Raw genomic sequence first — 11572 nt, 5'->3', positions numbered from 1 at the left:
TCCATGGTTGGTAACGCAAACTAGGATCTGCACGGCGGACCGACTTCAACGTCGCGGGTGGCCAAACTGCGACCGTTGCCCACTTTGCAACCAAGTTCAAGAGTCCGCGGCACACCTCCTGTTCAAGTGTCGCTTCTCCATCCGAGTGTGGAAGGAGCTTCTTGCATGGCTGCACCTTGATGTTGACATCGCCTAGGGCTGGACGAAAAGCTCGAAGCTCGTGAGCATAATGAAAGCTCGATTGTTTGGCTCGTTTTGGCTCGTGCTCGTTAGTTAATGAACCAAGCTGAACAGTGTTTTTTGCTTGTTAAGATTAACGAGCTTAATGATCGAGCAAACGAGTTTCGCGAGCTAACTCGTTTAGCTCGATAATTTCTAGTAGTTTTTTGGGGGGAATTTCGAGCGCCCACTAATAGTTTGGCCGGCCTAAAGGCCAAGCGCCCCAGCCCACTTCGGGCCACACCTCTCCCAGAGACCAAGACCTAGGAGCCACCAACGACCAAACCCAGCCGCCAGGACCAGCAGGAGACCTAGAGTCCACGACTCGTCTCCAGTCTCAACGAGCCAGCCGCCAGCGCCAGGAACCAGAGGAAGTGACGAGGGCATAGGGCAGTACAGCGGCGGCCGGCGGCCGGTGACCTTCCGGCATCCAAATCTCTAGTATCCCCGTCCCCATTCAACTCTCAACTCGAACATCTCAATTCCCCCCAGTCCCGACCTCTTGCATCGATCGTCTCTAACTCTGGCAATCCCCATCTGCATCTACGAGCCCAGTGCAAGAATGGATGAACGCCGGCGGCCAGCACCTTCTGCCACAGCTGCAAGCATGGAGTCGCGGAAGAAACGAGTTGCCTCTGATTGTGCGTCACGGGACTCTCCATCCACCGCAGCACAGCCTGATCCTCTTCTTCTTTCACAAGCGCAGAAAAGGGCAAGGGTGGATTCAACAATGTCTGATGTAGATGATGCCAGATCAGCAGTGGTAATTTCCTATTGTGCTCATGTGTTAGATGGTTAAATCTCAACAATTCAGTTCATATGAATGTGTACTCCAGTAGTGTTGTTATTATTTAAATGCAGTATAGACTACTAAATTTTATTTGTCTGTTCCCATTGCAATTTTTTTATTGATGTCTAATGTTTATGGAACTCTAGTTACAATGTAGATTAATAGAACTTCATTATTCATATTCCTAATCAATCATGGAGTGATGACTTGTTAACTTTGATTATCTAAATCATTCTATTTCTTTCTGCATAGGATGGTGATATAAAGGAATGGGTTGAGGTTAACGAAGGATACGAAGAGGTTGATGAGGCAGATGCGTATGACATGGATGATGATATGTCAGATCCTTCTCTAGGATTGGGTGACAAAGGAAATGATGTACAAGCTGAGGTCAATGACGATGAGAAAACAAAGAGAGGGATAAGGAAAAAGGCACTAGTTCGTGTTGGTAATAAGGTTAAGGTGAGGAAAACTAGAGTTAAGCGTGCACCATGTTGGCAGCATTTCAAGGAGGTCAAAGCTGTATGCAAGAAGAAACCGGGGGCGGTCGTCACGAAGGCAAAATGCTTGCATTGTTGTAACTTGTTTTCTTATACTCCAGGGGGACCAACTACTAGTCTCAATCAGCATGTAGATGTTTGTGCGGACTATCCAAACAAGAAGGGAAGACAACAACTACAAGGTACAATCAATTTGGATCCTAAAAAGCCAGGTGCATCTCTTATAGTGAATCATGAATATGATCATGCACAAGTTGTTCAAATCATAGCAAAGATGATAATTGTGCATGAATATTTAGGATGGTAGAGCATGCTTGGTTTAATATCCTCATGAGATATATGAATGCATCATACAAGTTTATTGGTAGGAAGAAAATTAGAGCCGAATGCATGAAGGTGTATCTTTCTGAGAAAGAAATCCTTAAGAAGCAGCTAAGGTCTGTTGAGAGCATTAGTTTGACAAGTGATATATGGACTTCCAACCAGAATCTTTCCTACCTAGCTGTTGTTGCTCACTACATAGATGAGGATTGGGTTATGCAATGTCGTGTTTTAAACTTGATAGAGTTAGACCCACCTCACATAGGCTTTGTCGTAGCTCAAGCTGTTTTTGAATGCTGCCAAGAATGGAAAATAGAAGATAAGATCATGACAATGACCATGGATAATGCTGCCTTGAATGATTCTGCTGCTAAGAAATTGATGGACAAGTTCACTGCTAGGAAATCAGCAAAATTCATATCTAAGTACTTCCATGTTCGCTGTTGCGCACACATAGTGAATTTGATAGTCAATGATGGCATGGAACCATTGCAGCCTTTGATAGGCAACCTCAGAGAAACTATCAAGTACTGAAAAGATCTCCATCACGCAAGTCGAACTTCTTGTCAGGTTGCAAGTCTCTTAATATTAAAGTTGAAAAAGGATTATGCCTAGATGTAGCAACTAGATGGAGTTCTACATACAGAATGATAGATGCTTGCACTTTGTATAATGAAGCTTTCCATGAGTATGCACAATCAGATCCTAATTATGAATGGCAGCCCGATGATGAAGATTGGGCACTATATGGCAGAATTCAACCCATCTTGAAATCATTTGCTGAGGTAACTACTATACTTTCCCCACTACCAACATTTTTTATCCATACATCATGAATGTTAAGATTGCTATAGTAGAGCATGCTATGTTCGGAGATGACAATTTGAAAATGATGGGGGAAGCCATGCTTGATAAGTTCGATAAATATTGGGATAGCAGTGTTGTGCCAGAAAACAAAAATCGGAAAGATAAAAAAAAGGTAAAGAACAATGTTATGGTGATTGCCACCATTCTTGATCCCAGATTTAAGATGAAACTTGTGGACTATTGTTTTAAGAAAATGTATGGTAAAGAGAGGGGTAGTAGTGAGATGGAAGATATCAAAACAGAGTTCTTTGATCTGTATGCCACATATGAGATGGAAAATCGTCAGCATGAGGCTTCTAACACCAATGAGCAGAGTTCAATTTCAAGTAGGCAAGCATCTACATCTATGACCACATTGTCGAGTGGGTTTCAATCCTTTCTAGAGGAGACAAATTCGGAGCCATGCAAATCTGAATTGACTAGTTATCTTGAAGACAAGACTCATCCCATTAATGATCCAAATTTCACATTACTTGACTAGTGGAGGTTGAATGCTCATAGATATCCTATTGTGGCAAAAATGGCAAAGAAGTTCTTGACTATACCAGCTACTAGTGTTTCATCAGAGTCAACATTATCTACAGGAGGTAGAGTTCTCGATGACTACTGTAGTTCTCTACTCCCAAGCATGGTTGAGGCACCTGCTTGTGCTTCTAGCTTCATCAAAGGATCAAAAGAAAACCACATTAGGCCTACAACCATAGTGGTAATATTAGTTGCTCTTTGTTGTCTACTACTTATAAGCTTTGACATACTATTTCTAAATGGAATGCCTAACTGAAACTACATTTCCCTTTGTAGGAAGATGGCATTGATGATGATGTTGAGTTCATTCCATTTCCTGAATCTATTATGGAAAGCAACTAGCAGGTTGGTGCTTGGCTACTGGTCGAGACTTGTAATTTTTATTTTGCAACTTTATTTTCTTTCTCTTGTACTATTTATATTGCAATGCCCATTTTGTCTATTAAACCTTCTCCTATTTAAGGTCTACTGCACTACTGTAAGAGAAACCTGAAAGTTTACTTTCTTTGTTTCAAAATTTGCATGTAGGAAAACTCTGCATGTTCATGAAGGCATCATATGCAGCAAGGTTGAAGGGCTCCTGGAATGTTCATTCGCTACTGGCTGTAGCGTGTTGCTACTATCTTTAAAATTTATTAAATTATGCAAAGTGAAAGTTGCACCAGACTTGTTGGTGTTTGCTGTTGCATACTAGACTACTAGTGTTGCTACTTTATGCTTTTGTGATGGACCAGACTCGAGTGGCGTTGCTGCTGCATAGTAGTCTGTCTTGCTATGCTACCGTTTGACTCCAACGTCCTTTTATTAATTTATGCTATTGTGAATTTGTGATGGAAACCTTCTCTATTTGGGGTTTGGCAATTTGGCTGTAGCGTGTTGGTATTATTTTTTAAATTCAAATGATGCAAAGGTGCACTAGCCATCAGACTTGTGTGTTGTTGCTGTTGCGTACTAGTGTTGTTAGTTGTTACAATTAGAATGTAGTTGTCTAATTTATGACATTGTGAATTTCTGATGGGATCACATGATTCTTCTGCGTACTGTGTTGTTTGTACCTTAACGAGTACTCGTGAAAGCTCATGAGCATAACGAGCTCATAACGAACCGAGCTGAACAGAGGTTTCAGTTCGTTAATATTAATAAGCTTATTGATAACGAGCTTAATGATAACGAGCCAAACAGCTCGTTAATCCAGCCTCATCGCCCTTTGGATGAACCATGCCACTGTGAGATCTTGGTGGGAGGAGGTCCTCACCAACAACGTGCAACCGCGGAATGCCTTGGCCTCTTTCCTCCATCTTGTTAGCTGAGAGATTTGGAAGGAGCAAAATGCACGCGTGTTCAGGACCAAGGCAGCACTGGTCGCAGTGATCGTACAGAATATTGAGGAGGCTTCTATCTGGGCTCTGGCAGGAGCCAGGCATTTGCGTAATTTGATGCTGCGAGAGTAGACCTTTGCCCCTTTCCCGCTTTTGCGGCGCTGTGATGTAACAAACTCTTCTCCTTATTCAATGAAAATGGCAAATCTTTTGCCTTGTTTCAAAAAAAAAATTTGCTAGCCAATAGAGATGCACGAGTTGATCACTAGTTGCACTAACTGAGAAAGGGATGGTAACACCTAAGATGTAACGGCAGTGGCAAAAATGTAAGAAATTTAACAGTGTAGTGGCATAAGCAATGGCACAATCATAATTGGGCAAGCGTGACCAACCATAAATCATGTCCAAAGAAGCCACGGAAGTACGGAACCTAGCTTAGAAGCTACAGCTGTGTGCACAATATTCTACAAGATTCCAACCATCTGTGATACAGTCATATGGAAATTGTAAAACTGAAAGGAAAGAAGTCATTCATGTCATTCGATATCCAGCAAAGAAATAAGTTCGTAACTAAACACTACACAAGACAAAGCTTTAGAATGATTCAGAGACAAGAACAGATCAGTCCAAGCAGAACAAAATCTAGCAACGAGGGAATAAACTGTACTCTCAAATATCTACACTGCAGTACATCAGATACTATGCTTCAGACGATTATGGACTCAATGTTGTCAACCCCGGAGGTTCATAAACAGACACATTGGTGTACTAAAAACATCAAAACTGTACAACTACATTTGGGAAAAATATAAAATAGCCATTACACTTCGAAGGAATAAAAAAAATTGTATATATAGTTGATTGGGTATTATTTACTTTGGTCCTTGACTTTTACAAAATGTTTTCTTTTCATGCAATGTTTTTATAACCAGGCACAGTAAGGTAGTCAAGTGAGAAAATGAAACATGTCTGAGACTATTTTAGATACTAAGTGGGTGGGACACATATTCAATACTTATGTACGAAGATATTACTTGCATGCAGTTTGTCTCTACTAACAAATTCTTACACATTTGCTATTTTTGTTAGGGCAAGGCCTTGAACACTAAACAACACTTGCATGCACAAGAATTTTAAAAAATGTGAAGTCGAAATCTTACAGGAAATCTTACATTTGTTTCCAAAATAAGGATTGGATAACTGGCCACATGGCGTATCAGAGTGTATTGGGCCAAAAGGTAACTTTGTAGTTCATAGAGCTTTATAGCACCAATATAAAAGGATACCACTATTACTTACCCCCTCTGTAAAGTATATGATCTACAAAAGTCTTGTATTACTTTACAGAGGGACTAGCATACAACTTATAAAAAATAGACTAATAACTTGCTAGCACGTCTTATTTTCATAATAACGAAACCACATATATAAGGTGTTGGTCATGCTGGGATAATGGCTACATTTCCTCCAGTAACATTAAAGGTATGCTGCTACATCAATTTAATGTTTGTTGCATGCTATGCTCAATTGCACAGAGCTTTTTCTACCGTTCAACATAAATAATACTGTCAGTATGAAACATATTCATTTTCAGACCAAGGCGGCCACCTAATAAAATGCACGCCATCCAGTGAAAGTTTTGCCTATATCCAAATAGATGAGTAACATAGAGAACATTACATGGAAATGAAACTCTAATGACCATCTAGTATATTTGGTGTTCAAATATCATAAGCCATGTCATATTATTTCTCAATGTTAATTATCGCGTATGTTGCTGCCTGTGGAGTATCTCTTAACGCAAGAAACACAGATGATTCACTAGAAAATTGGAAATCTTGGAAAACACTCGGGACATATCTGTCAGCCCAGAACTACTCGCTAGCACTCGAGTACACTGATACACGACCGGTGGAGGAGCTACGTGCTAGTGTTACTTGCGCTCAGCACACTAGCAAAGCACACACTGTCTAGTGCTGCTCATACACACACGCACATGGAAGAGAGAAACTCACGGACACCCTGATTGTTGTGAAGCTCAAATGGATTGGAGTGGAATGAGTTACATCGATGGAGCACAGCTCCTTATATAGTGGTCACGAACCGACCTAAGCAAAATATCTGCTAGCTATGAAGTAAGCACTTGCGTCACATACTAGCTTATCTAGTAAGCTTCGTTTCTACTACTACTACTGCCTTAACTAGTAAGGAATGCAAAAGCTGTTGTTGCCGACCTGCACCTTCTGCATGCTAGCTAAGTGACCGCTTGTGCTGCTGCCGCCGCTGTAGCCACGCAAGCATCTAGCCATGCATGCATCGGAGACAGGGTTGGGCCCACAATCTCCCCCTCAACCATGTCGGAGGGTCTTGATGTCGATGATCCCGATCTTGTTGCGCGGTTCTTGGAACTCGACGCAACCAAGTACCTTCGTTGGGATGTCCGCCTTCTCGGCGGCCCGTACGCCCTGTTCGTGCTTCTTGATCTCGGGTGCTGCGATCGTCTCGCAGGCTCGAGAAGGTCCCCCTAGGCTTCGGAACCTGTGTGGATCGCCACCATTTTTGTTGGCATCGAACAAGTCCGACCGCGCTGTTGACGGGGACATGAACTGCCCGGGAACCACCTCGCTCATGGGCGTCAGTGTTCCTGGGGTCGTAGTTCCTGATGTCACACTGCCCGGGAACTCCCTTCCCGGGGTCGTCGTGCCGGACGCCGCACTGCCCGGAAACTCCCTTCCCGGGGATGACTTGTCGGACATCGCACTACCCAGGAACTCCCTTCCTGGGGTCGTTGTGTCGGACGCCGCACTGCCCGGAGTGGCTCCTCTCAGGGTCGCGAAGTCCTTGGTGTTCTTCCCATCAGACTTGCTTGTCGGGTCTCCTCCGACAGTTGTGAGTCGTGCCTTCCGCACGGACTCGATGGACCCCGAGCGCGTCAGGGTTGCTGCGTGGCTGACCATAGAGCACCGCGCCTCCTGCACAGCCTCGATGGTCGCCAGAGTCACGGTCGAGGCCTTGCCGCCCCATGACCGTCTCTTCATGGCCTCCCAGCTGTTGAGGCCCGTCGAAGAGTGCCGTGTTGCCCACACGGGCTTGCAGAACCCCGAGAACCTGGTTGTCGGGGTGTGGCCGACCTGAGAGTGTCGTGCCTCTTGCACGGTCTCACTGGTCACCAGCATCATGGTTGGGACGTGGCCCACCATATACGTCGTTGCCGTGCCTCCTGACACCGGCTTATTGGGTCCCGAGGATGTCGGGTACGCCTTTGCCGTGCCAACTTGCACGGGCTTGACCAGCGTCGCAGGGGACGTGGTTTCCGGGGTGTGGCTCCCCCACACCCGGGTCTTCATCTCCTCCCAATCGTAGCCTCCCGAGAACGTTGTTGCCGAGGAGAGCGCTACCGATGTCGAGAGGGGATTACTTGAAGAGCTCCGTGCCTCCCGCACGGACTTAACGGTTGCCGGCACCGTGGTCGCCGGAGGTGCTGCGCCCTCCTGCACGGCTTCGATGCTTGTCAGGACCATGGTCGCCGGAGGCGCTCCGCCCTCCTGCATGGTCTCGACGCAAGCCATCATCATTGCTGGCCCACCGTCTTCTTCAGCCTCGACGAAGTTCGCCGCGGCCGCGGCATCCTCGTCAGCCATCCTCTTGCGGCACTCACGGGCCCAGTGGCCCTTGATGCTGCAATATCGGCACTTGTCTTGGTCGTCGTTGCCGGCACCTCGCCCGACTCCACCCTGGGTGCGACCGCCGCCTCTGCTGCTCTGGGCACCGCCACCACGTCCTTGACGCTTCCTCGCCTCCCACTTCTTTGAGAATAGGAGTTGTCCGCCGCCGAAGCTCTCGCGGCCGTCGTCAAGACGGTCCTCGACCACCCGCAACCGGCCCGTGAGCTCCTCGACGGAGAGCTCACTCAGATCAAGCAAGGTCTCGATGGAGACCGCTACCTGAGCGAAGCGAGATGGCACGACGCGAAGAAATTTCCGCATGACTCTCGCGTCGTCCATGGTGTCGCCGAGCGCGCGGAGCTGTGACGCAAGGCTGGAGATCCGCATGGCGAATTCGTCGACGAGCTCGCCCTCCTTGAAGGCGATGTTCTCGAAGTCCGCCCGCAGCTTCTGCGCGTTCGCCTCGCGCACGCGGTTGCTGCCGAGGCGCTGGGTACGGATGGCTTCCCACGCCTCCTTGGCGCTTGCCTTCGCCGCGAGCATGCCGTGCATCTCCGGCGGCGTGGCGCGCATGAGTGCCGCCACCGCTTTCCTGTCCTCCTTTCTCTCGACCAGGTCGTCCTCCATAGGAGCCCAGAGGCTCGCCGCATGAAGGTTGCACTCCATGATCAACGCCCACTCGCTGTAGTTCGAGCGCGTGAGCATCGGGAAGGTGATGGGTACGCTACCACTGATTGCGGTCTCGCGCACGATCTCCCTAACCACGACCTCACCGCGATGGCCGCGCCTGGAGCGGCTGCGCCCTCGCCGCTCCTCCGGAGCCGGCGACTGGGAACCACCCGAGGTGGTGCGTTGCTGCACTCCTTTACCACCGGCCATGGCTACCACAACCAGAGGCTCTGATGCCAATTGTCAGCCCAGAACTACTCGCTAGCACTCGAGTACACTGATACACGACCGGTGGAGGAGCTACGTGCTAGTGTTACTTGCGCTCAGCACACTAGCAAAGCACACACTATCTAGTGCTGCTCATACACACACGCACATGGAAGAGAGAAACTCACGGACACCCTGATTGTTGTGAAGCTCAAATGGATTGGAGTGGAATGAGTTACATCGATGGAGCACAGCTCCTTATATAGTGGTCACGAACCGACCTAAGCAAAATATCTGCTAGCTATGAAGTAAGCACTTGCGTCACATACTAGCTTATCTAGTAAGCTTCGTTTCTACTACTACTACTGCCTTAACTAGTAAGGAATGCAAAAGCTGTTGTTGCCGACCTGCACCTTCTGCATGCTAGCTAAGTGACCGCTTGTGCTGCTGCCGCCGCTGTAGCCACGCATGCATCTAGCCATGCATGCATCGGAGACAGGGTTGGGCCCACAATATCATATGCAAGAGCAGTAAGAAATCCAGATGAGCCAAAACTAATGTTCGGAGATATCATAGGCCGATAGACCTATCTTAGTAGGGTTTAGATAGGCTGACAATCTTGTAGGCTGTGACATTGTGCATTATTTTCTGGGACATTTGATAAGCTACCTGGCTCGAACACTGTCCCTGACCCGCAAAAAGTGAGGAAGAGAGACTTAAACGTAAGGCAAGGCAGTGAGCTGATGATTAGCACAGTTAAGTTACAAAAAACAAATAACTACTCCCTTTGTACCGAAAAATATGTCGTTGAAACAACTGTAGTTCAGCTTTTCCAGCAACATATATTTCGGTACCGAGGGAGTACCTACAAACATTGTACCAAACTATGTCGAGCATCGCGCACTAAGACGAAAAAATATCAGCCAGCCAAGGAAAAAAGCTAGCAATAATAATGCCAATCATTTGGTGGTTCTTTCCCCAAATTTCGCACCTTTACGCATCAGGTACTATGCTGAGCACAACAAACTGTAATGTTTCCAATCTCAAAACTTAACACACATATCACATAAATTCCTTGTCTTATTTTTTGAAACATGATACTACTACTTAATAAGCAACAACAGTACCTACTGGGTGCCATCCTCGGGAAAGCGCGATTCGACCCCGCCGTGCACATGCTGCCCTCCGGCGCCGGCAGCCGGGGTTGAGACGCCACCGCCAGGTCCCGCAGCTGAGGGCCCTCCGGCGCCGTGCTGAAGCTCGATAACGAGCCAGCGGACGGCCTTGCTCATCTGCTCGAGGCGGACGGCGCTGATTGGCTTGATGCCGGGGGCAGCCAGCGCGACGCTTGCGGGCGCGGAGGAGGAAGAGGAAGATCCCGTGGCCTCGTCGACGAGACACTCGGAGCCTATGCGCTGGCGGATGGACTCAACGAGCTCCTCGGCGTGGTCGCAGGAGACGCGGAAGAGCTCCCATCGCTGCTTGAAGGCTTCAAGCGCCGCGTCCGTGGCTGCCGTCTTCTGGCCGCCCGACTGCTCGCGAGCTTCCATCACGGCCACCGCAGCCGCCACGAACTCCTTATACGCCGCGCTCAGCTCGTCCACCGTCGCGTCCATTCCGCCGCCCGAACGTTTCTTGCGCATCATCCAACACGCTCCGCTGACGCTATAACCCGAAAATCCCCCAATTTGAGCACGGTTGAAGATCCAGGCCGTCCATTTTGTTTGGCTGTCTAGGGTTCTCATAAATATGAGAAAAAAATTATGAGCCGGTATGACAACGACATCAATATCTTTGTTACACCATAGCCTTTGGTGTTATACATACTGAACAAATTACTAGAGCTCGTGCACGTCAGTTAAATTATCAGGTACTTCCGTCTCTTGGTAATGATTCTGATGTTTATTAGAATATGATGCCGCCTAAATTGGATGCATTTGTCTTGCTTACAAAGAAAGGGCCTAACTTGGATAAAAAGGATGAACATTGGAGTAAGATCAAACATGAAAATGATGGCATGTGCAAGGAGACAATAACGGTGTTACAAGTGATGATTTCAGTACTTTGAAGCCATCATAATGAGTGCATGAAGCCTTGGACGAAATATACAAGATGTCACTTCATAAATTTCGTCCAGAGTCTATTATAGGTGTTGCGTCACCTTATCTTTGGGCCAAACCCATGTAATTTCGAAATAATTGAGTATAGTCTATTTTTAGAATCCGTATGTGTGGAGAAACAAGATATAGGGTTGGTTTCGGACCCCTCCTTCAAGGGCCACGAAATCCCCCCCCTCTCTTCCTCCATATATACAGCCCTTGGGGCGCCGTTTAGACTTTGGGTTTTGTTTAGATTAAAAATTCGTCATAGTTGCAACTTCGCGTACTTTGTTTGTGTTCAGCGACCAGACAAAAGCGTCACAGAACCCCACCTTTATTAATAAAGTTTTCCTCTTATATTCACGATATCCTAATTGCAATCTCAGTTTCT

At 46.8% G+C, this 11572-nt stretch overlaps 2 protein-coding genes across 2 annotated transcripts; one reads left to right on the top strand and one right to left on the bottom strand.

Annotated features, from left to right (window-relative positions):
- The first annotated feature begins 679 nt into the window (after positions 1–679).
- Positions 680–1816, top strand: LOC119350328. Its single transcript, XM_037618213.1, has 2 exons — positions 680–982; positions 1262–1816. The coding sequence occupies exons 1-2, from the start codon at positions 782–784 to the stop codon at positions 1814–1816; spliced, it is 756 nt and encodes a 251-aa protein (XP_037474110.1). The 5' UTR covers positions 680–781.
- Positions 1817–10018: 8202 nt separating this feature from the next.
- On the bottom strand, positions 10019–10787 carry LOC119331245 (mediator of RNA polymerase II transcription subunit 32-like). The gene has a single exon (XM_037604423.1). The coding sequence runs from the start codon at positions 10726–10728 to the stop codon at positions 10210–10212; it is 519 nt and encodes a 172-aa protein (XP_037460320.1). The 5' UTR covers positions 10729–10787; the 3' UTR covers positions 10019–10209.
- Positions 10788–11572: the final 785 nt, after the last annotated feature.

The sequence above is a fragment of the Triticum dicoccoides genome, chromosome 1B, assembly GCF_002162155.2.
Source record: "Triticum dicoccoides isolate Atlit2015 ecotype Zavitan chromosome 1B, WEW_v2.0, whole genome shotgun sequence".
NCBI classification, from domain to species: domain Eukaryota; kingdom Viridiplantae; phylum Streptophyta; class Magnoliopsida; order Poales; family Poaceae; genus Triticum; species Triticum dicoccoides.
The sequence above is the reverse complement of the archived record's forward strand: the minus strand, read 5'-3'. Positions and strand labels throughout refer to the sequence as shown.

What these genes read in the sequence shown, in the direction of transcription:
- LOC119331245 (XM_037604423.1), bottom strand. Translation starts at nt 10,728, where the DNA reads ATGATGCGCAAGAAACGTTCGGGCGGCGGAATGGACGCGACGGTGGAC.
- LOC119350328 (XM_037618213.1), top strand. Translation starts at nt 782, where the DNA reads ATGGATGAACGCCGGCGGCCAGCACCTTCTGCCACAGCTGCAAGCATG. An exon ending in ATGATGCCAGATCAGCAGTG is followed by an intron (nt 983 to 1,261) that starts GTAATTTCCTAT and finishes CTTTCTGCATAG; the next exon opens with GATGGTGATATAAAGGAATG.